We start from the raw sequence: 23,802 nt of genomic DNA, 5'->3' as shown, positions 1-23,802 counted from the left end.
AGTATATAAAACAAACACTTCTGAATTCCCTATATAGACTTTGTTGAAGTTAGTTTTGGATAACGGATTGACTTTGTCTTACCCAGATCTCATACATGCTGTGGGGCTCCAATTTTCTTAGAGTTGGTCTAAAATAAGTACAAAAATAAGTAACAAGTAAGAAAAAAAAAATATTTTATTTTTATAAATAAAATAAAATAGTTATTTTATTCAAGCATCCTTCTGAGAGGACTTTTGAGGAAAGGATTTTATTTTGTTTTTCTCTTCAGCTGAACAGTGTTAACCTGTCGTGTTCCTCAATGTAGCTAATGATGTCCTCCTCCATGTAGGGTTTGCCAGGGATGGTGACAGGTTTGCTCATGAAGGGTTCATAGAAATCCACTTCGTTCATCTGCAGGTTTAATTTCTTAGCGATCTGGAGACAAACAGAGATTACGCAGACCAGACACAATGAATGAATACATAGCTCATTAAAGTGCCACTATGTTTTTGGGATATTACTTTTGATGCAGTGTGTGTAATATAGATATTTGTGAATGTAAAAGGACTGCAAAGTTTCAAAGATCAAAGCTGAATTGCCTGAAACGAGTCGTCAGTAACTCCAGTCCCAAATGTCACACTTCATATGCACTTTCTTGTGGACTTACAATGGTCACCATGTGTATGTGAAGTCCACAAGACCATAGGGTGTCTCATTTAACACTTTAAATTTCAGAGGGGTGCTCACGAGTGCCCCCTTTGCAGTCGATATGTGAGTGAGCTCTGCAGCAGACTTCTTCCCAACAGTCAAAGCGGCTATACGTCACGAAAGTGTGGACTAGTAGTAAGACCGTGAGTGTTCAGGGTGCCATTTGGGACAGGGCCTTACTTCCTGCTCGAACCTATGTAGGGTTTTGTAACAAATTTGCATAATGCCAGCCTGTGGTCTTCACGTGCTGCCTGTGAACAGCATCTACTTTAGCCCAAACTCAAACACTGTATTTGTAGCTGAGACTGGAAGAGTTTGGTTCATGTTGTCGACATATCAAGAAGATGCTGTTTTCTATGCTGCCAAAGCAAATCCACTTTGATGCACTTCCAAAGGATGAGAACTTGGGCTGGAATTGGTACTTTTCATCTCACTCTAGAGCTGCATGATTAATCTTAAATGCTTGATTAATCTTAAATCTTAATTTTTAAATGCTTCTAGTCTGCTTTCAAGGATTCATTATTTCATATCACACAAGACAACTTATGTTCCCTTTCGAAAGGGAACTTGCACTGCATCCTGAGACACATATGGGGAATGTCTTCACGTGACTGGTATCTGAACCAACTGTCAAATCACGGCAATTCTATTGGTTACTAGTGCAACCAGAAAGTATATAATGGGTGCCTAGGAAACATGTCGTCCTCTTTTCATCTTCAGGGACAGTTTGTTTGTAGCGAACTGTTCTATCAAGGTAAGAAGAAAATGTCTGTTAAACGTTTCAAGTGGTGACATGACTTGTGCGTGCACTGTTTGGGTGAGGAGCACGCACGCTCAGTTCTCGAGGGAGCTGTTTGCATGCACTGCGAGCGTTTCCCCTTGAGGACGCTCTGCTCTCGTTTGTCCACGAGTTCAAGAGAGGCGTGACTCTCTCGCATGAACCAGCAGCTGACAAGAGCGTTCTGCTGGGCGAGGATGTACTTTCCCTCGGTTCCTCTGGTACAGCAGACAGTGCTCTACTGGCACCATGCCAGGAAGATCAGGAGATGGCTGATGAGGGTGAAGAAGGTGATATATCTGAGCCCTCGTGGCCATCCTGCCCTGCGTATGATGAGCTGTTGGGCGTTATGGAATGCACTTCAGGTAGACTTAAGCTGTCGTGAGAGTGTGTTAGAGAAGAGACTCCTCGTGGTAGATTAGACGAGAGGTTTCTTTCCAGCCATAACACTCCAGCTTCCGTGAGCCTTCCATTCCTTCCCAATCTCCACACTGAGTTCGAAAAGGCATGGAAGAATCTGTATTCCGCCCGCATTCACAGACATAAGCTTATAATTATGCCATTGTTGAGGGGATGTGCAAGCACAGATATGTGGAAATGCCCCCCATTGACAAGACATTTGCGAACTATCTCGCAGGTGGGGCGGCATCTTCCCTTAAAGCTCTGGCCCTGCCTACAAAGGTGCTCAAGACCACCTCGTGCTTGAACAGCAGGGCATACGTGACAGCGAGTCAGGCTGGTGCTTCACTGCATACTATGGCAGTGCTTCAAGCATACCAGGCTGATCTGCTGAAAGACTTGGACCAGGGCCAGGGTCCTTCCCCTGAGGTGGTATCTGAGTTGCACCGCACCACAGATCTAAGCACTAAGCAGACTGCCACCATGATCGGTAGATTGATGGCGACAGTCAATCAATCAGTGGCAACAGAGAGGCACCTGTGGGTGAACCAGGCGGACATCGGGAAGAAAGAGAATGGGTTTCTCCTCGATGCCCCTGTCTCGCCGACTGCACTTTTCGGTACCTCCATTGAGGAGGTGGTTGGAAAGTTCAAGGAGGTGAGGACGCGCTCGGCTGCATTTAGATCGTGCATACCGTGCAAAGCCAGAAGGATAGCGTTGCCTCCCGGGCCCCTCCTCCTTTGAGGATTAGGTCTCGGAGAAGAAGAGATGCAAGGAAAAGAAGCAGGATCTGAGGGAAGTGATCCAACGCCCAGCGCCAGTGAGGTGATCCATCCCTCCGAGGGTCTGCACATCTACCTTCTCCTCTTCTTTTTTCTCTTCACCCCTGTACTATTCTTCCTCTACAGGTACTTATAACATCAGGCCTGAAGCCTGGGCCAACAATGAGTTTGGAACCCCTCTGAAGGCCCAACGCCGGGCTTGGTAGTGAGTGCAGCCTTTCAGACTGTAAAAGTATGGCAGGCCTCTTTTACATTAAGGCCTCTGCTCTTTGAAGTCACAGACTGAACTTGCAGGTTGCTTGACCTCTGGTGAGAGTTGTTTTTAATACAGCGACCTCAGCTCCCTGTAGAAAGGTTAGGTAGGGGATGATTTTTCGATCCTTTGTATAGGGGCATGTAACTGGGGCCCTGGGACCCTGGGGCTCCCATTATCAGGGAAAGTTGTGGCAACACCCTTATGAGGTCCCTCCTCTTTCTAGAGAGGTTGAAGGTCCTAATGTGTCAGGTATGATTAGAATGAAGTGCCTGTAGTGAGCAGGTCGGCCTCCTCTCATTTGAGAGTTGTCTTCTAGGCATTCGACTGAGCTACACATTTTGTATTTTTTTATACTGAGTGAGTTGGCGTCTTTCGTTTAAAACTCGTTACTTAGGATACCACTCTGTTAAGCTCCAAGATAGCCTATTATTTCAAGTTTATGTCCTTGCTGCAGAAAAGTATTAATTTCCAAAGTAATGAATTAATGGAATTTTTACTTGCTATATAAGCATACTTTAATTAGTACTTATTTAATAAATGGGGTGTGCAAAAACAGGCATCATAGTCACAGTCATGTCAGTTTCCCTTTTTAAATGAATGAATGTATAAATGTATGAATAAATTGAATGAATGTGTGAAAGCACCTACTTTTGGCTCAAAGGTGGCAAAGAACTTGATGAAGGGATGAAATTCCTCAGCTGCGTCATCATACTCAATGAAGTCTGAGAAGTAACAAATTTGGCATGATGGAAGTTTCTTGTTAAAATGAATTTAGAAAAAAGTACAACCTTAGCTGGAATCATATTCTGGAACTTTTATCAGAGTTTGTACATGGCAAACCCTAAATGGCATACTTACGTGAAGATTTCTCACTCTTGAAGTAGCCCATGAGTTTAATGTCCTCCTCGATGTTATGAAAGCCCTTGAGCTCTCTGTCATTACTGATGATCTCCACTGGTTCCTCAATCACCTGATAGAAAAACTACTCAATTACCAGTGACCTTTGGGTGTGTGATCTGTAATCATGATGTATAATCGCTCACATCATAGAGGAATTCCAGCAGCGTGTCAGCTGCCAACTCGCCATCGTACTCAATGATCTCATCATCGGCAAAGATATAGATGCTGTCCACCTCCAGCAGGCCTGCAGAAATCAAGCATCTGATGAACATTTAAGAGGTGTTTGAGGATTTTCTCATTCAGCAGATAATAGTTGGTTTGAATACTATATAAACATTTGCGCAAAATGATTTACCCAGGATGTTCCTGGAAGAACGTTTTTATAATCCAATGATTGATTCCAATGAAACTTTACTTTTAAAGTCAGAACAAAATGTTTTAATGATAAGAGTGTTGTTCTAGTAACAAAAATGAATATTGATCAAGGAACATGTTCTACTTTTTACAAACTGCATTAAAGCAATAGTTCCCTCAACAATGAAAATCTGTTAAACATTTATTCAGCCTCATGTCCAACTTGCATGACTTTAACAAATGCAATTTCAGTCTGGTGCTCAAAAAAGTTATATGGACTACCTTTATGGAAGGTAACACTTTACAAAAAGGTCCCATTAGTTACCATTAGTTTTCCATGATACAGTGTATTTATTTTCATTTTTTGTTCACCAACAGCGTATACTTCAACAGACTGATGGCTACTGGAAACCAAAAATAAGAACTGTATTACAGGCTGTAAATGGAAGATTAGGGATTTCAGATGCATTCATAGGATGGGATCAGAGATTACCCAGCTTCTTAGCAACCGCTCTGTCTTTCTTTGAATCCACCAGGCCGAATCCAACGTCCTCATCCTCAAAATCATCAAGCACCTGGGCAGCAAGCTGCAGGAACAGCAAAGAGTTTATTGTAACCTATGTGAGTCTAACTCAGAGACAAAATGCAGAGCGTTCAGTCCTTTACTAATTGTGCAATCCTTTAAGAGTAGGCCATTCAGCACTACAGCCATAAAACACAACCTCTTTCACACTCGATATAGTCAAAGCCCAAACAAGGCACAAGGCCATCAATGCACATGCCAGAAGTGCTGCCTTTGTGCCTTTTAAATCTGTGGGAAATAGAAGCTAGAGATAGACAAGAGATCTGACCAATGCAGGGTCTGATCAGATCAGGCATGTAAAAGACTGGACACATAGGCACAGGTGCAAATGTATGTATGCTGTTGCTTAGGTCAACCGCATACATAAACATACAGACAGATCAATGCACACTAGGTTTATCAACACAACATAAGCACGTGACCATTCTATCATTTCAGTATACACACATGCTTGAAATGAGCGCATAATGTAAACACAACAGTAACATTCAATATTCATATTAAAAATACGATCAAAAATAGCATAAATAATTATTTACCTTCACGTGGAGAACTACAATCTCAGTCGCACTGAAACTTCCTTAGATTCTTAGAACACTTAGATTCCACCTTACTAAAGCATCAAATCCTGTGACACTTTATAGCCCTGCTTTTCTCACACCTTCACATTTGTACATAAACCAACAGTTCAGTCAAAAAATGAAAATCCATTTACTCACCCTCACACTGTTTCAAAGTCATATATTTGTGTAAAATAAAATAATGTCCAAGCTGCTTTTTTCCCATATAATAAGGTGACCCTTTGTGAAAAAGTGTCCTTAATTATGACAAAAGTGCACTTGTAGTGCACTTCAAATCTTGAAAGAATATTTTCAAGAAAGGCCACTTAAAGCTGCAGTCCGTAACTTTGGTTAGAAATTATCCAAAATCAATTTTTAAGCAAGTACATAACCAGCCAGTGTCCAACTATCTCCTTACCTTAGCCCGCTTCACAACGGTAAACTTGTAATAACGTTTTGTAATTCGGGTGGTACTGGTGAGTTTCCGCAGGAAATTCGAGCATGCAGCCGTTCGTCTTTGCGTCACTACGTCACGTCTGTTTACATAAAGAACGAGTCCCAGCTAATAGGCTAAATCACATGTGAGGATGGTGGATCATTTATAGCCTTTTCTCACAGCAGCTGCAGTAATTAAATTTATAATTTAGATGGCGGATTGTAATCCAGAAAGGTCCAAAAGACAATCATCAGTGACAACTGGAGATTCACCAAAATTCACTGGTCAAAGGAAAAGACTTCGGACTGCGGAGGGGCTACAGAAATTTAAATCTACAGGGAACTCTAATACACACTAAATACATAGTCACGCAATGCTGATGTTGTTAACATTAACCATTTGAGAACAAATTATAACAATAATAAAAATTTGCATGGCTTGACGTGATCTGAGCTAAGCGATTGTTAGATTTAATCACAATTGGCAGTGCGATTTATTGTAATGCTTTTTTTCTCAGTTGGTCAGAACAAAAGTGACAGACATGTTACTTACTTGTTCAGATGACATTTTCCAGTGAAAATTCTTATTTTGGTCATACTTCCAAGAAGCAGAATCTGTGATTCCGAAGTACAGTATCCACATTGGTGTGGTGACTGACAGCAAACATTAGATTCATCCACGCTGAGGAGCCGCGCCGATGCACAACCCATGTAAAGATGATAATTTCACAAAAAACTGCAATTGCAGGTTTCAAACAGAGATGGCGACAAAGAGGCAAAACTTATGGACTACAGCTTTAAATAGAGTACACTTTCATTACCATGTTTCTTAACACACGCAAGAACACTTTTAAAAAGTGCACTTTGAAACAATGTCTAATTAAAAATTAATTTAAAGTGCATTTTAAATAATTGTTTTATAATTCTGTGAGATCAACAAACTTGTCAAACCACCATGTCCTACTATTAAGACCTTTCTGAAACTTTTCAGAGAGTACTGTCTTTTCAGACTAGTACTGTCTTTCAGTGGCTGACTTCATATCTCTTGGGCAATCTAGGCAACAATTTATTAGCATTAATTATCTCAAATCTCACTCTGTCACCGTTTCCCATGGTGTACCTCAAGGATCTGTTCCTGGTCCATTTCTATTTCTAATCTATATGTTTCCTCTTGGTCAGATCATGGTCTTAATTTCCATAGTTATGCTGATGATTCACAAATCTATCTTACCTTTCCGCTCAATACTGTTTTTCCTCCCCCTTCTCTCACTTCCTACAGTATGTGTTTATGGGTTTAACTGAATAAATACTGTATTAAACAATACAGTAATAACACATCAATAATTTGTGTATTTAACAAACCAATGAATAAAATTCTATAAAATCATGTGAAAACTATAACATATATGCAAAAAATATAAACACAAAATATTGCACTTTGATATCAGAACAGAATACAGGAACAGAAAGGACGCGATTCTATCAAAGATCTCTACAACCTGTCAAGATACTATGGAAACCCAAACCCATGCTCACGCTCCCTCCAGTCTACCAGAGTATGTTGATTTACCCTTATAAGCTGATAATTCTGATTATGTTTAAGATGGAGACATTTCTACCATTGCTCTCCTCTGAAAAAAAAAAAAAAAAAAAAATGTAGCGATCAGATGTGAAATGAGCAGTGTTGGGGGTAACACATTACAAGTAACATGCATAACGTAATCAGATTACTTTTTGATGTAAGGAGTAAAGTATTTCTTTTTTTTTTTTTATCTAAAACTTTGGAGAAAGTGGTTCTTCACCAGCTGCAGAGCTTTTTGAATGACAATAAGGTTTTTGATGTTTTCCAATCAGGTTTTAGAAAATTTCACTCTACAGAGACAGCACTTGTACAAGTTTTAAATTATGTTTTAATGGCCACTGACTTAAGTGACTCTGTTGTACTGGTACCTTTAGATTTAAGTTCTGCGTTTGATACAGTTGACAATGAGGTCCTTCTTACTTGGCTACAGCAAGTTGTGGGCATCAGAGGAACTGCACTAAGTTGGTTTCAGTCATACCTTAAAAATAGAGGCTTTTCGATCAATATAGGAGGATGTCATTCGGGTGTGGTCCACTTGACTTGTGGGGTCCCCCAAGACTCTATTTTGACCCCTTTATTGTTTTCTCTATATATGCTTCCTTTAGGCTCTATATTTGAAAAGCATGGCTTGTACTATCATTGTTATGCAGACGATACTCAACTTTATTTGCCCCTAAAGCAAAAAAATGGCTCAGACTCCATCTGTGCCTGTCTTTCCGATGTCAAATCCTGGATGTCAATATTTTTTTTTTTTTTAAATCTAAATTAGAGTAAAACATAGATCATCGTGTTTGGCTCTTCTGAAATCCCAAACATTTCTCATTAAATTCTGGTGTTTTATCTTCTTCAGTTAAGTCATATATAAAAAAACTTGAACGTATTATTTGATGGTGCACTTAAATTTGATAGGCAAATAAATTTAGTTGTCAAATCAAGTTTTTACCAACTAAAAGCGCTAGCTAAAGTGAAGACTTTCCTTTCTTTTAAGCACTTTGAAACTGCAATTCATGCTTTTATTTCTTCTAGAATTGACTATCGTAACTGTATCTGTATCTCTGTATCTGGGAATAAACAATTCTTTATTATCTAGATTACAAATGGCCCAAAACGTGGCTGCAAGACTTTTAACTGATGTTCGCAAACACAAACATATCATTCCTGTTTTAATGTCTTTTCATTGGCTCCCAGTCTGCTTTAGAATTGATTTTAAAGTGCTTCTGCTTGTTTTTAAATGTTTAAATGGCCTCGCTCCCTCTTACTTTTCTGACTTGTTGTGTGAACACCATCCTGTGAGAAGTTTGTTGTCTGTTCCAAAGTCAAAGTTGAAATCCAGGGGTGATCGAGCTTTTGCCAAAGCCACACCTAAACTTTGGAACAGTTTACAAATTAGAATGGCACCAACATTACATATTTTTAAATCAAAGTTAAAAACGTATCTCTTCACTTTAGCCTATGACATGTGATGTCTTTTGTTGTCTGTTGTTGTTTGTTTTGTTTTTTGTATACATATATATATATATATATATATATATTGGTTTTGGTGTTTTTATAAGTCTTTTTAGAACATTGTACAACACATTGGTCAACTGTGGTAGTTTTTAATTGTGCTTTATAAATAAATTGAGATTGAGCTTGAAAGTAATGCATTAACTGAGTGCATTATTTAATCAGATTACTATTTTGATGTAACGAGTAAAGCAATGCATTACAAGTAACGTGCATTACATAATCAGATTACTTTTTTATGATATGAGTAAAGTAATGCATTACAAGTAATGTGCATTATGTAATCAAATTACTTTTTTGATGTAATAAGTAATCACATTACTTTTTGATATTAATGCAAATTACACTAATAACACAAATACATTTGTTTACAGTCAAAAAAAGTTACTGCAGATGAAGTATTTTCAAAAAAATGCTCACAGTAATAGTATGAATTGTAGCTGAAATATAGCTACTGTTGCATGATGTCCACTGTAGTGGACAGATGATTGATCAGAATTTCCTCCCGATGTAAAATCAGTACTTTTTTAAATTGAACTGTGACATGACTCATTAGATAGTGCTTGATGCTACAATTTGTATTTTTTTTTAGCCTGCAAGAGTCTCCTAGGATAGAAGTAATGGATGGATATTCTGGAGCAACTTGGCATTTCTATCATCTTGGTTTGGATAGAAAAAAATCGACATCCAAAGGCTTGCCGCTTGGTGGCAGTGTATAGAATGATGCACTAGTGTCCATTGTAGAGGTTGATATGCAACTATGCCATCAAAACCCATGCATATGCAAGAAAATGTTTTTTGAAACGCTGTCACTCGAGCTCTATGCATGAAAGGGTTAAAATACTTGTCATAGTTTTTAAGGCTTAGCATGGTGTAGCACCTTCATATCTTACAGTATTAATACACCCTTATGTTCCTGCCCGTACTCTTAGATCGAGTTCTGAGAATTTGCTTATACTACCCAAGTTCAAACTATCTACTGTTGGTGGTAGGATGTTCAGCATTTCAGCTCCTAAGCTTTGGAACAAGCTTCCCCAACATATACATGCTCTCTCCTTACTCCAGAACTTTAAGACTAAACTCAAAACTCATTTATTTACAATATGTTTTGCTAACTGATTGTTTACTTTCATTATCTGATCCTTACTTATTTCGGCTATTGTCTTGTATGTTATATGACTGTCTGACTGTTCACTTTTGTTGTTCCCTGATTGTACATCTGTACAATTTGTGTTATTTGTCAATATTATGTCCTTGGGTTCTTGAAAGGTGCTTTATACATACAGCATATTATTATTATCATTATTATTATTACTTATTTTGATGTGTTGACTAACATACTTGAGCACATTTAAAGTATGTGATTATAATGTTAATTTCAGTGTGTAATTCATTATTACATTTTAAGGGTTAGTTCAGCCAAAAATAAAAATCTTGTTATTAATTATGTTGTTCCAAACCCGTAAGACCTTCGTTCATCTTCGGAACACAAATTAAGACATTTTGATGAAATCCGAGAGTTCTCTGACTCCTCAATAGACAGCAAATCAATTACCACTGTCAAGATCCAGAAATGTACTAAAGACATCGTTAAAATAGTTAAGATAACCACAGTGGTTCAACCTTAATTTTATGAAGCGCTGAGAATACTTTTTGTGCGCAAAAATAAAACAAAAATAACGACTTTATTTAACAATCTCTTCTCTTCCCTTCCCTGTCAGTCTCCTTACGCACTCATTATTGGCCAGTTCCTAGATCAGCATCACACGCATGTGATCGCGCTCATGTACAGCTTTGGCCAATACTGAGCTGGCGTTCGGACGTAAACACGGAAGCCTCCGCTGTGCTTACTGCACCAACTGCGTAAGGAGAATGACAGGGAAGAAAAGAAATTGCTGAATAAAGTCGTTATTTTTGTTTTTGCACACAAAAAGTATTCTCGTTGTTTCATAAAATTAAGGTTGAACCACTGTAGTCATGTTGACTATTTTAACAATGTCTTTAGTACATTTCTAGACCTTGACAGTGGTAATTGATTTGTTGTCTATTGAGGAGTCAGAGAGCTCTCAGATTTCATCAAAATGTCTTAATTACATGTTCTGAAGATGAACGAATGTCTTACGGGTTTGGAACGACATGAGGGTGAGTACTTAATGACAGACTTTTCATTTTTGGGTGAACTAACCCTTTAAAGTTATTTATATTTTAAATGTACTACATTGCAACTTCGTCATTACAAATATATTTAAACACATGACATACAAGTTTCAAAAGAAAATACATAAAAGTATTATAGTTTACCATAAATGCTTGTCAGTGCATTCAGCAGTACACTTTAACCATATTTCAAAAACAACAGAATAATGAAATTGCATATAATAATGTACTTAAGTCCTACTTAAGAAGGACCAAAAAGCACTTCAAAGTTTAAATTACATAATATATTTTTATTTAATTGTGATTAATATGCACTTAAGTGTCTGAAAATATTTAAGTTTACACATAAGTATATTCTTTTAAAGTATATTATTTCCATAAATGTACTCTTTTTAAAAGTATGCTACATTACTTCTTTCTTAACAAGAGAACCCTGGCTCTCAAAATTCATAACACTAGTCAATGAGTCACACACTATATTTGAAGTCTTCAGTAGTCAATAACAAGTTATTTTCTGAAAAACTTCTGCTCTGCTGAAATTCTCAGATTTGCACATACGCATAATGCACGTATTGAAACGTGATACATAAAAAAGTTTGAATATGCAACTGACTATAAATGAAATTTGACATTACAGTGGAGGGGAAGGTTTTCTATGAGTAAACTTGATAAATTAATGGCAATTATTTGTCAATTATGTAGCTTTCATAATTTTAGAAACCTGAACATTCTGCAAAACATCACCTTTTATGTTCCACAGGAAAAAGACATGGTTTTTCGAACAACATTAGGATGTGTAAATGATGATTGCATTTGCATGTTTGGGTGAAATCATTCTTTAACATTCCTGACTTCAGTAAATCAGCACACAAATGTCAAAGACACAGCACTCACAAGACACTTAAGCTTCATTCCGACACTTTTTCGCTACATCAGAGTTTGTCCCAATCTTCTTGAATGACATCAACAAGGCTGTGTTTAACACAGCTCATGATGTAAAAGTTGGGACAAGCTCTGTTCCTCTCGAGGGTGAGTGGCACATTCAAGAACAGACGAATAAGCGGACAGATGCATTAATGGTATCAGCTCTTGGTGTCTCTGCCTCACAGGAAGTGCTATCCTGTAAACTCACTGCGACAGCTCTCACCGACCACATCCAACACGTCTGAAGGAGCATCATTCATTCTCTCCATGGGTCTTACAAACCGCTCATATGTCATAAAACGCCTTTAGAGTGGCTCTAGTGAGGGGGGAAGGATGCTATTCAGATATTTTGGATGAAGCTTTAGTGATAAGCCAGACTTGAGAAACAGAGAGAGAGAGAGAACAGAACAAAACACAGTCATTTGAGGACTTGAACATACCTGGTAGGTCAAGGCAGCAGGGCTTGTTAACAACTGCAGAGAAAGGTCAGGTGACTTTAGAGTTGAGCATAAAATAACCAATACAGCATACAATTAACTATTCTTGCTCTTAGTCACAATTAAAGATTTGAAAACGAATGTTGGAATTGAGGGAAATTGCTTTGTACAAGCCCTTGGGCTTTTTAAAAATACTTTCCCTGCACTTTTGTTCTGTTATATTTGTCTCATCATGTCTCATGTTTGTATATTGTGCTGTCAACAGATGTTCAGAAACAAATTCAAACAAACAACCCAGGCTCACTGGAAATATTAGACTGCAAAACAGCTTAAATGTATAGGCCTACCTATACACACATTTCACTGCAGTTTCCAGCTGAAATAAACACAAGTGGCAGTGAACACTAATTATGATTACAGGTGCAGATTATTGATAAATACTTATTTTACCATGGTTTCTTGCACAATATGACCTCAAAATACTTTTACAATGTGCATGATTTGTAAACTAATACATTTTGACGTTTTCATCACACAACCAGCTCCATATGTGTGGATTTTCTGACATAATAAACATGCCCGATAGCTCACCTGGCTGGTACATCGTTGTACTTGTAATGTGGAGTGCTCTAGTATGAATCCCATGAAACACACATCACGATTCTAAAAGTGTGATTTAAAAAAAAAAAAAAAAACAACAAAAAAAACACCAGAAGCAAGCTAAAATGGCATGGTTGCTTCAACAAATGTGCTTTTATCTCACATTTGCTTAACACTTTTGGCTTGGTTTAGCACTCACCAGGCATGCCGCAATACGTACAATAATCACTGAAATGAAATGTTGCAACAGTCACATTTTAATTTAATTTAACTCAATATTTTGGGCCACATTTCACTTTGATCACTTTGATGCCGTGCTACACGCAACACAATACAATTCTGCAAAAATGTACCAGGCACTTTTTTTTATGACTATCTGGGCTGTTTAATCCACTTTGTTTTGCAACCCAGAAGAAAGCTATTTTCTGTGAATGTGCGAGACTTCAGATTCGTCAGACGCTACAGGTAAATAACTACAAGAATAACAAAGTGCAGTAACCAGTGAAACTATTTACATTATAAACCAGTGTGTTTATGATTGCTGATGAAAATAAAATGACAACATATAGGCTTACCAGTTTGCAATATAATCAGTACAGGTGCTGGTCATATAATTAGAATATCATCAAAAAGTTGATTTATTTCACAAATTCCATTCAAAAAGTGAAACTTGTATATTATATTTATTCATTACACACAGACTGATATATTTCAAATGTTTATTTCTTTTAATTTTGATGATTACAACTGACAACTAAGGAAAATCCCAAATTCAGTATCTCAGAAAATTTATCTAGGTCCTAATTAGGCAACAAAGAGTACATGAACCGTTGAGTCGTGCTGCCTGTATTTATCAAGTAGTAAAAGCACCCCTTCCCGTGCCCAAAACCAGTAGTCTGTGGATGAGAGTACAAAACAAGGACTGGTGGAACGTTGTCCTGCTCCACTTAACATACTATGAGTGTAAAGAGAATTTCAGAATGACAGGACATTTATGACAATTTATTCAACAGGAAAAACAGCTCGTCCCACATATCATACTTAATTATGCCATTTCTACTTCGTTGCACATGCGCTGTACTCTCAAGTTTCAGTTTTCAATACGATCAAGTGTTTACATGTCCTCTCGATCGGATTACAAAAGGAATTAAAGCTGCAAGCAGCACTGAAAGGGCCCTCGCACCCGGTGGCCCTAGGAAAACAGTGAACAGTGGATGACATGCGTTTGAGTGGGTAAATATAGGAGAAATATGGCAAAGTCATTTTGATGTGCCACACTTCCTGCTGTCAGCAGGTGGTGCTTTGACTACAACTGAAGACTGCCATGTAGATGTCTTCAGGCCAGGACTATTATCAAACATGAATTTTGGGGCCAAACGGACATTGTATGCCTGAGTTACAACAACTTCCTGTTTCATGGCGTTAATCACATACATTAGCACTTAGCCAGGTGTTGCATGATTTAACATGTTTCTAGCATGTTTGGTACTTCTTGGGATATTTATGTTTCTGGGAGTGAATTACAGTGTAAAGCATGCTATTTCCTTTTGCCATCAGGTGGCGCTATGACTAACTGAATATTGGCATGTAGAAGTCTTCACACCAGGACTCTTATCATACGTGTGAAGTTTTGGGCAGGTCGGACATTGTATACCTGAGTTACAACAGCTTCCCCTTTCATGGCGCAACATGAGACTTTGTCAGGCCGCCACAGACATGCCCTTCAACGAAAATTCTAGATCTTTGCAATTTAACATCGCTAAGGCCTTAAGATTAGAGTGAACAAATATGATCTTGATCTGGTTAAATCTCTATGAGGAGTTAATCACAGTGTAAAACATAACATTTCCTGTTGCCCGCAGGTGGCGCAATGACTGTAAATGAATATTGGCATGTAGATGTCTTCAGGCCAGAACTCTAATAAAACACGTGAAGTTTGGGGCAAATCGAACATTGTATGCCCAAGTTACAATAATTTCCTGTTTCATGGCAAAACATCGAAATTTGTCAGGCTGCCACGGACACGCCCTTCAGCGAAAACTCAAGATCTTCGCAATTTAATGTCACAAAGGCCTTTAGATTAGACTGTCCAAACATGATGTTTATCTGATAAAATCTCTAGGAGGAGTTCGTTAAAGTGCAACATCTGGAAATGGTTAAAAACTGCAAAAATTTTGCAGAGAAAATTCAAAATATCTGACTTCCTGTTGGGTTTTCAGATCTTGCACCCAGGGACTTTTTTGTAGGTATTGGGCTGTTAAATGTGTCTACCGAATTTCATACTTGTATGTGTAACATAGCGCGAACTGCGCTTAATTGAACTTTTGTAGGTGCCGCTATTGAGCCATTTTGCCACATGTAATTCTGAAAACCATATCAGACATAAATTTTCACCACTTCTGATGTGTGTGCAAAGTTTCATGAGTTTTCAAGCATGTTTAGGCCCTCAAAAATGCAATTCATTTCAGAGACGAATATTTGACCGAACAATTACAATAGGGTCCTCACACCATCGATGCTCGGGCCCTTTTAGGGTCCATGTAAACGCAGCTAGTGACAACATGGTAAATTTAGTATGTCCAGATTACATTCATATTCATATATAGAACACACTTTTTTAGGGCTTTCAAAGTAGGCACTTATTCAAAATAAGTACCTACTCAAGAGTGTGTACGATTTTGGATGCAGCCAAGGTGGATAAACCCGCATCTGCAATGGAGAGAAAAATTATATCGCTTATAACGTTTCTTGTGGATGTGTCACATGAAAAGTGCAGTGAGATGTACCCAAAAAGCACCAAACTATTCCTTGTTCACAAATAGAGATCATGTATTTTGTCATATGTATTTTTTAAAGGTATTAAATGCAAATTAAAATAGTAAAACCATTAAACAGTTCTATTAAAACCTGATAAAAAACCTGCTCCATAAAATAAATGTTTTGCTGTACTTGTAGCACCAGATTGTTGATGTGAAGTATTCTTATTTGTGAGAATATGACAGCTGAAATGACTCAGCTATGATTCATATCTGACAGCATGTGTTTAGACAGAGAAAGAAGCTTTTGAACTGAGAAAAAAGAAAAAAGAAAACAATTCTTTAAGCTGATTTAACACCAAAATCACTTGTGACCCAATCATGGATGTTTTGTGTGAAAGGATTGAGAGGTCGAATTCAAATTACTGGATTTTTTGAAGGTGAAGAGGAACTGAATTGTCCATGCTAATTTTCCCAGCAAAAATGTTTTATTCCTCCTGTCTGTAATGTTTAAAATAAATAAAGAGGTCTGACCTTCACTTCAGAAGTCAATGAGTTCAGGAATCAGACAATAATGAGGAAAATAGTTCCTTTAAATATCTAAACCTGCATCAGAGAAAGTCAATGACATTTTTGACCTTTGGGTTCAGAGGTGAGTTCATAACAGCTACTTTAACAATATAACAAAAAGTAGCATGGTGTTTGGAGTTGTTTTACTTCTTTTAGTAAATGGCAAAATTGAGCAGTAGTCCTTGACTGGCTGAGCTTTTTTGTGATAATTCAACACAGTATCTACTACATTTGTTCTATAGTTATTCATTTTTTTTTTTTTTTTTTTGTTCTTTATGTCTGTAAGGCCTATAAACCTTCAAACTTCAAAGCATTTTCAATGTTTTATCAGAACTTTTAAACAAGACTTTGTCGAGTCACCATTATTTATTTAGCGCTTTATACAGTACTGATTGTTTCAAAGCAGCTTCACAGTAATAAACAGAATCAATGATACAACTTCATCATATATGAGACGAATTTAAATTCTGCTGTAAGGCAGCTCTAAAAGACAATAGTGTCATTATTCAACTCAAATTAGTTCAATGTTGATCCAATTCAGTTCAATGACTGTCGATGTTGCAAAAAACATATTGTAATATGTTAATAAAACTAATTTGATTCAGCTAAAAAGTAGATCTTCAGAAGACAATATATAGTGTCATCAACAGATCAATTCAGTCAGTCACTCTCGATTAGGGGGGCATCATGCTTGGCTATGCGATTCAGTTCGCCCGGCGTCCCCCCAAGTTCAGAGGCATTCAGTTCACTTCAGTGAAAGCTGTCGATGCCCATGTCTTGCGAGCAGAGATCGTAGCCCTACTCATGAAGGACGCGATAGAGCCGGTCCCGATTGGGCAAACCCTGTTGAGTCCTCTATCACCCCCGGCAGCCGGACGTGGCAGAGCGTCTGGAGCCAGGCCTATACCTGTTGTATCCATGTGAACCAGTTCTAAGCTGGGTGCCTATATGTGTGACCCAGAGGGGATCCCATATGTGTATTTTCCACAGTAAAGCTCCTACACGGAAGCCCATGTCTTTCCCTTGGCAGAGTCCTCCCAAACCAGGTGAGAGCCACCTCAGAGACTTCCATATGAAGTACGGCCCTACGGTTGGTCCTTGTGTCCTTGTATATACTCCACTAATAACATCCTGTGGGTTCTGCAGCGTTCTCTTTCCTGTGAAAAGGGCACGCTTTCCCAGTGTTATCCAAGTTCACTGTGTGGGCAGTGTTCACCTTCTCTGTGTAAGCCTTGTCCTATCCTAGAGAGGAATCAGCTGGCTTTTGCAGGGCACTGGAAGGGGCAGCACCTGTGGCGTTTTGGTAGGGATTCCAATTCATCTGTCTTCTCCGACGTGACGTTGAGTGTGAACGACTGAAAGGGAACATCTCGGTTACGTATGTAACCCTTGTTCCCTGAAGGAGGAAATGGAGACGTCACATCCTGTCACCACAGTTGCTGTACCACTGCTGGGGTGCTGGGTCACGGCTCGGCTCCTCAGTGAAAACCTGATATGCATTGCAATTGCTACCTATTTATAGCTGCGCTGCAGGGCGTGACAGTCAGATGCAAATATTGTATGCCAATGTGCATTGGCTTATTTAGTTTCCACTCAAAGTAGATTGGTCTCTCTAGCGAGATCCCAATTGGTTGGTCTTCTCCGACGTGATGTCTCCGTTTCCTCCTTCAGGGAACAAGGGTTACATACGTAACCGAGACGTTCTTTCATCCGACAGTGTCAGTGAAGTCAAAAAGATAATATTACTGAATATTAATATTGATTTTTGTCAATCGAACATTCAAAATGTATCTTGGCTAACATTACTTTTCTAGTTAAATTTTGTGAATTTCTTTGAATTCCAATTAAATATTTACATTCGCATTTGAATTAGTTCTGCAGCCTGTTTGCATGCTTAGATCAAATTTAGCTACATTTCATGAACTGAATTGGAATTAAAATGTACTCAAGCATCTGCAGCCTTTTAAATGCCTGCTGGGAGATAAAATGTGCAGATACTGTTTGTCATTCCTTCTGTTGCAATGCACATGGTCTGTCGACTCTGTGCACGTTGTCTTGGGGTTTTTATGAGTGTCTTGGTTTGGGCTGGTGGCTCAGTTTGTGAGTGAGTGAGTGAGTGAGTGAGTGAGTGAGTGAGTGAGTGAGTGATTAAATTAGTTAGCTTGCTCTGATGACTCATGTGAATCAGCACATCACCTCTGACTCATCACCGCTTTCGTCACACTAAACGACAACAACTGTTTCTTTCCCCTCTACACATTAAATAATCCAACATCTTCCACCCTCCAAAACCTGCAAACCACAATGGGATGTTCTGACTGCAGCTTGCTGTTTAATGACAATAAAAAAGAGTGATGTGAACGGCAAAAGACCAATAGAAAAGAATGATGCTTTTCATTCAATGAACCCAAAATTTAGTATCAACATTTTATTGAAGCCTAATTTTCTATCTTGCCATTTAAAATCACTAGGGAAATAAGAAACAGCTATGATTACAGAGCAAGACTATTAAAATCATAACTACAATCCTGAAGGCACCAAGACAATATCTAATGAAACTCGAACTGTCAATCATTTTCACTTTCTTATTCTCTTCCACCAATGCCTTTGTTTTACATGATAATTACATTATCATGCCAGATGGTCCTATTCATGCATCATACATCCTAACAGTGATACATTGTTCAAATTCAAAATTGGTTTAGTTGTAGATATGACTATATTAAAATATACACAATATATTAAAATATATTAGAGACACTTTGTAAATGAGATTCCCTGAGCATGTGACAGTTTTATTTTGTTTCATCCCAGCTATCAAAAATATGTTCTAAAAAGGTTTGGCTAACGTTCTTATTAAGATATGAAAACATTATATCTGAATGTTTTCTGAATGTTCTCTGAATGTTCAAAGTCTCAAGTTTTTAAATGTTTTAAATGTTTTTTTCTTGGTTATGTGAACATAAAGGGTATGTTCCATTTTATTTTATTGCAAACATTATGGGAACGTTACATTTTAATGTTTTCTGAGTGTTTTGAAAGAAGAAGAAACATTTAAAAAAGTTACACAAACATCCAACTAAAATGTTAAATTTTTTCCCCATGAATGATGCATAAATAATGTTTTTGTGCTAACATTTTTGACAACATTCGATAACACTTTAAAATAAGTATACAGTAACAAAGCATTTATAAATCATTTGCATGGACTTTTTTTATACTGTACAAATTGTATATTCTATCCCTTAAACCTACTCCTAATCCTAACTGATGTATTTTAACAACGTGACCTAATGAGTTTTTGTATGTATTTCATATTGACAGCATTATGTTATATAATTTCTTTAAATGGTTATGTTTAGCTCTGGAGATAAGTTTAATGTATTTGTAAACATTTAATGAACTCTTAATACTAATGCAGGTAATGTCCAATAAAGTTTGGTTTAAAGGGGACCTATAATGCCCCTTTTACAAGATGTAATATAAGTCTCTGGTGTCCCCAGAATGTGTCTGTGAAGTTTCAGCTCAAAATACCCCACAGATCATTTATTATAGCTTGTCTTATTTGCTCCTATTTGGGTGTAAGCAAAAGCATGGCATTTTTGTGTGTCCCTTTAAATGCAAATGAGCTGCTGCTGCTCCCGCCCGCTTTCCAGAATGGGCTTGAGCTTTGAGCTTTATCAGCTAATGCTTTAGTTGCTCAACAACAACAAAGCTGGAGAATCTCACATTCAGCCATAATGACAATTGTCAAGAACGGTGTTCAGCCTTACATTGTTCAAACCAGAGTCGGACAATGATGGAGAGACTCAGGAAGAAGTTACAACTTATAGAATGCATCTGGACACTTCTGAACAGTTAGTGGATAAATTTATGTAGTTGCTGTGGAGTTGATTCAACTCATCGACTAGCATGTGCTGTCATGTTAAACTTATGTGCAAATCCAGTGTTGAATTAACCCTTGTTTATGAAGCAGTCCGGCATAAAATGACGGCATGATAACAACACTATACTACAACAACTCTTCCTCTTCTCTTAAGCAACCCAACATGGCCTCACCCCCTTTGTTGCATGTTCTCGGGGGTAGGGTTTATGTAAATTTTAGGGTTAGTGATGTCACTAACCAGGGAAGAAGCTTTTTGTAGTCCCTACCAGCCGTTTGTTGTAGTCCTTAACCCTCTGGGGTCTTAGGATTTTTGGGGCCCTGGAGAAGTTTTGACATGCCCTGACATTTGTGCTTTTTTCAGTTGTTTATAAGCATATTAATGGCAAAAGTGTCATTATACTGTTTTCAGCACGAACTTGGCTACCATAATATGTGAGCAACATGTATGTACATGTTTGTATTTTTGAGAGAATAACGTTAATGCGTGGTTATTGAAAAAACAAAAAAAAATTAAGTCACTGAAATAAGGCCACAAAACAAATATTAAATATGTGTCCATAAGACTTCTGGGTACTGAATGTAGAAGCCTAGAATTTTTGCTTCAAAATGATGCAAAAATCATCCTGATTACTCATTCACATTAAACAATATATTGATTTAAAATTTATAAGACACTTTTTTGTTTAGAAAGACAGGATGCATGAATAATCCTGAATAATGCTGTGATTCACACCTGAGGAGACAATGACCCACATAATGAGCCGCATAATGAGCCTTTCAGTCAGGTAGGCTATGTGAGAGAGAACTAAGGAATCTGAGAACAAAGTAGTTTATTTTGTAGTTTGTTTAGAATATAGTTAACAATATAAATGAGACACATTTTGAATAAATGAGGGCACATTTTGAGTTTACAGATTTACTTGGAAATAAATCTTGTTCAAAGATAAGTGCTATGGCTAATTAATTTGCAATTTAATATGTTGCTAACACATTTTATTTCAGTATTTATTACATATTTCAGTCAATTTCACTCATCTCAATATAGCAATATTTGGGGTAAGCCAATATGGCATGTATACTAATGTAAGTTATGTGTTGTAAACGAAACCGCGCATCTGTGCCATTCATACAGAGACACACAGAACATGCAGGATTCATATATTCACAGAAACTAGTCTATATCATGATTAGGATAACGGATTTAAGAATACAGAACTTACCATTTACAATCCCCGGCTTGATCCTCAAAATGGAACTGAAACCAGTAGTACTCTTCCTCTGAGATATTCCTCAGCATTATTCCTCACCGCATCTCAAAATGATGAAAAGTACATAAATCTGACTAAACCTGATGCGTTTTTTTTTTTTTTTTTTTTTGAGTTAATGACAGTGGGCAGCTTTGACTGTTCACATGGATCGCGTCAGAATTTGCCTTTGAATAGTGCGCGCTGTCCGTGGGCGTGGCAACATTAGTGGATAATGAAGTTAGTGACTTGCGAACGACTGACATCTCTCTCTTTTCAAACAGATTACACAAACAGAGAGTATTTGTTTTTGATTTGACTTACATTATGTAAAACCTGACATTTCAACGTTTCTTTGGACATATGTGTCATGTTTGTGTTATAAGTATTCTCTAAGTTACAGTTCATTTTCTGAGGGAGTATCAGAATGGACTTCATTCAGATAGAGAAGGCAGATCGCGCATCATGTTAGTTTTTTTTTTATTTTGCAAAAACATTTTGTTTTTACTGTGCACACAGATAAAAGTAGACATTCTGTAGTTTCAATTGATGTATTACTTTTGTCTGTATGACAAAAAATGACAAAGAATTCTAAGTCGATTTTGCTGCTATGTGAAGAAAATCCAGCAAAACGCTCCGGTGTGTTTCCCGACCCCTGAGAATTTTTTAAAAGAAAATATCTCCCTTTGCACTGAACTTTGAGCATCGTAACTTTGCAGACATTGTTTATTGCGCCCCTATCGACAACAGGACACTTTCATTTTAATGACATTTGATATTCAACAGTGCTTTTGATCTGCCTGCATTGACACTATTCTTTAAGAGATGCTGTGCAGCCAAACAATGTACCAGTTATCAATGTAAAGCTGCTTTGACACAATCTACATTGTAAAAAGCGCTATATAAATAAAGGTGACTTGACTTGACTTGACTAATGCATTGTACCCTTTTATCTGCGTCATATTTTGGGTTTCGTGTAGCTCAATTAGTAGAGCATTACAATATGGAATCATGCGATCATGCGATCGTGGGTTTGATCCCAGGGAACACATGTACTCATAAAGTGTATATTCACTATAAATCACTAAGGGTAGGTTTAGTGTTGGGGTAGGTGTAGTCGTTAAAAAAAAATTGAGGTTTGCTAAATAGAAATAGGACAAATTACGGGTAAGGGACCGTGTAAAAAGTCCACACATTGTGATTAAATAAATACGCATTTTGATTGGTAACGACGGTCATACATCATTTCACGACGACAGACGTAACACGACACTGTCATTATTTTTAAGCCAGCTAGAGGGCACATGACTTTAAAAAGTAAATATAGGTCTTAATAAGGTGTTTGAAAAAAAACGACCTATAGGGTCATTTTTTGGAGGACAATCTTGGAAATGGAGATGAATCCAGGTACAGGAGTTTATTGGTCCCACTTTATATTAAGTGGCCTTAACTACTATGTACTTACATTTAAATTAATCATTTGATACAATGCACTTATTGTGTATATACATGTTTTTACATTGTACTTATATTTTAAAAACACCTGGATGTAATTACATCTGTAATTAATTTATGTAATTACATTTATAATCACACTGTTGACCCATCCCTTACACCTTACCCCTACCCTTAAACCTACCCATACCACCAAAGCTTTCCCTAACCTTAACCGTATCCCACCTCAATGGCAGCAAAAGTGTTTTGCATTTCAATATGAACCCAATAAGTACATTGTACTTATTTTTTGATGTAAGTACATAGTAGTGAAGGCCACCTAATATAAAGTGGGACCAGTTTATTCAACAAAAACTGAAGAAACACGTGGCATGAGAAAATCACATAAACCCCACGAAATCTGAGCAGAGCAGTCAGACTGAAACCGATTTCCAGAAATGGGATTTGAATAGGATTTCAAACCACATATGAATGTAATTCGAAACGGATTTGTAAAAATTGCATTTCATGTGATTTTTGCCCATTCACACTTGCTAAATCTGATTGGATTTCAATCGGATAAGCACAAAAATTTGGACTGACAGTCTGAATGTAGCCTATGAAAGTTCAAACGAGCAGGCGATTGGCTGCAGGTGCGAATGATCAGAGTGAGAGCAGGGCAGAGTTCAGAGCATGTGGCACATACTAGTAGTTTTGTACAATAAATAGCCCTTGTGTTTCCATTTTGTTTTTCAGGGGGTTTGTTTGAGTGAACCTAGTCTTTTTCCCAGTATTGTTTTTGTTCATTTCTTGTTGATGCTATATCATGACAGAGAAATACAATTACCCTGCTCTTTTTTTTTTTTTTTTTTTTTTATTAAACTGTAGTTAGGTTCTCTTATTTCAAGCTGCTGATTTTTGTTACAGAGCACATAGTTATATTCCTGTGGTCAGTCAGTTGACATAACTAA

General features: G+C 37.5%; 1 protein-coding gene across 2 annotated transcripts in view; it reads right to left on the bottom strand.

The window, feature by feature from the left end:
• Window positions 1–23,802, bottom strand: part of casq1b (calsequestrin 1b) — a 48,989-nt gene that overhangs the window by 4,993 nt on the left and 20,194 nt on the right. The window contains exons 2-8 of one of the 2 annotated variants that reach the window (XM_051901461.1): window positions 12,345–12,377; window positions 4,651–4,744; window positions 3,947–4,047; window positions 3,762–3,873; window positions 3,552–3,625; window positions 285–415; window positions 83–128 (exon numbers count right to left, since the gene is read on the bottom strand). In XM_051901461.1, coding sequence (XP_051757421.1) covers window positions 83–128; window positions 285–415; window positions 3,552–3,625; window positions 3,762–3,873; window positions 3,947–4,047; window positions 4,651–4,744; window positions 12,345–12,377 — 591 coding nt within the window. The remainder of the gene's footprint in view (window positions 1–82; window positions 129–284; window positions 416–3,551; window positions 3,626–3,761; window positions 3,874–3,946; window positions 4,048–4,650; window positions 4,745–12,344; window positions 12,378–23,802) is intronic. The other variant, XM_051901462.1, reaches the window with a different exon arrangement.

The sequence above is a fragment of the Ctenopharyngodon idella genome, chromosome 7, assembly GCF_019924925.1.
Source record: "Ctenopharyngodon idella isolate HZGC_01 chromosome 7, HZGC01, whole genome shotgun sequence".
Classification (NCBI taxonomy): domain Eukaryota; kingdom Metazoa; phylum Chordata; class Actinopteri; order Cypriniformes; family Xenocyprididae; genus Ctenopharyngodon; species Ctenopharyngodon idella.
This window is presented reverse-complemented; position numbering and strand designations above follow the sequence as displayed.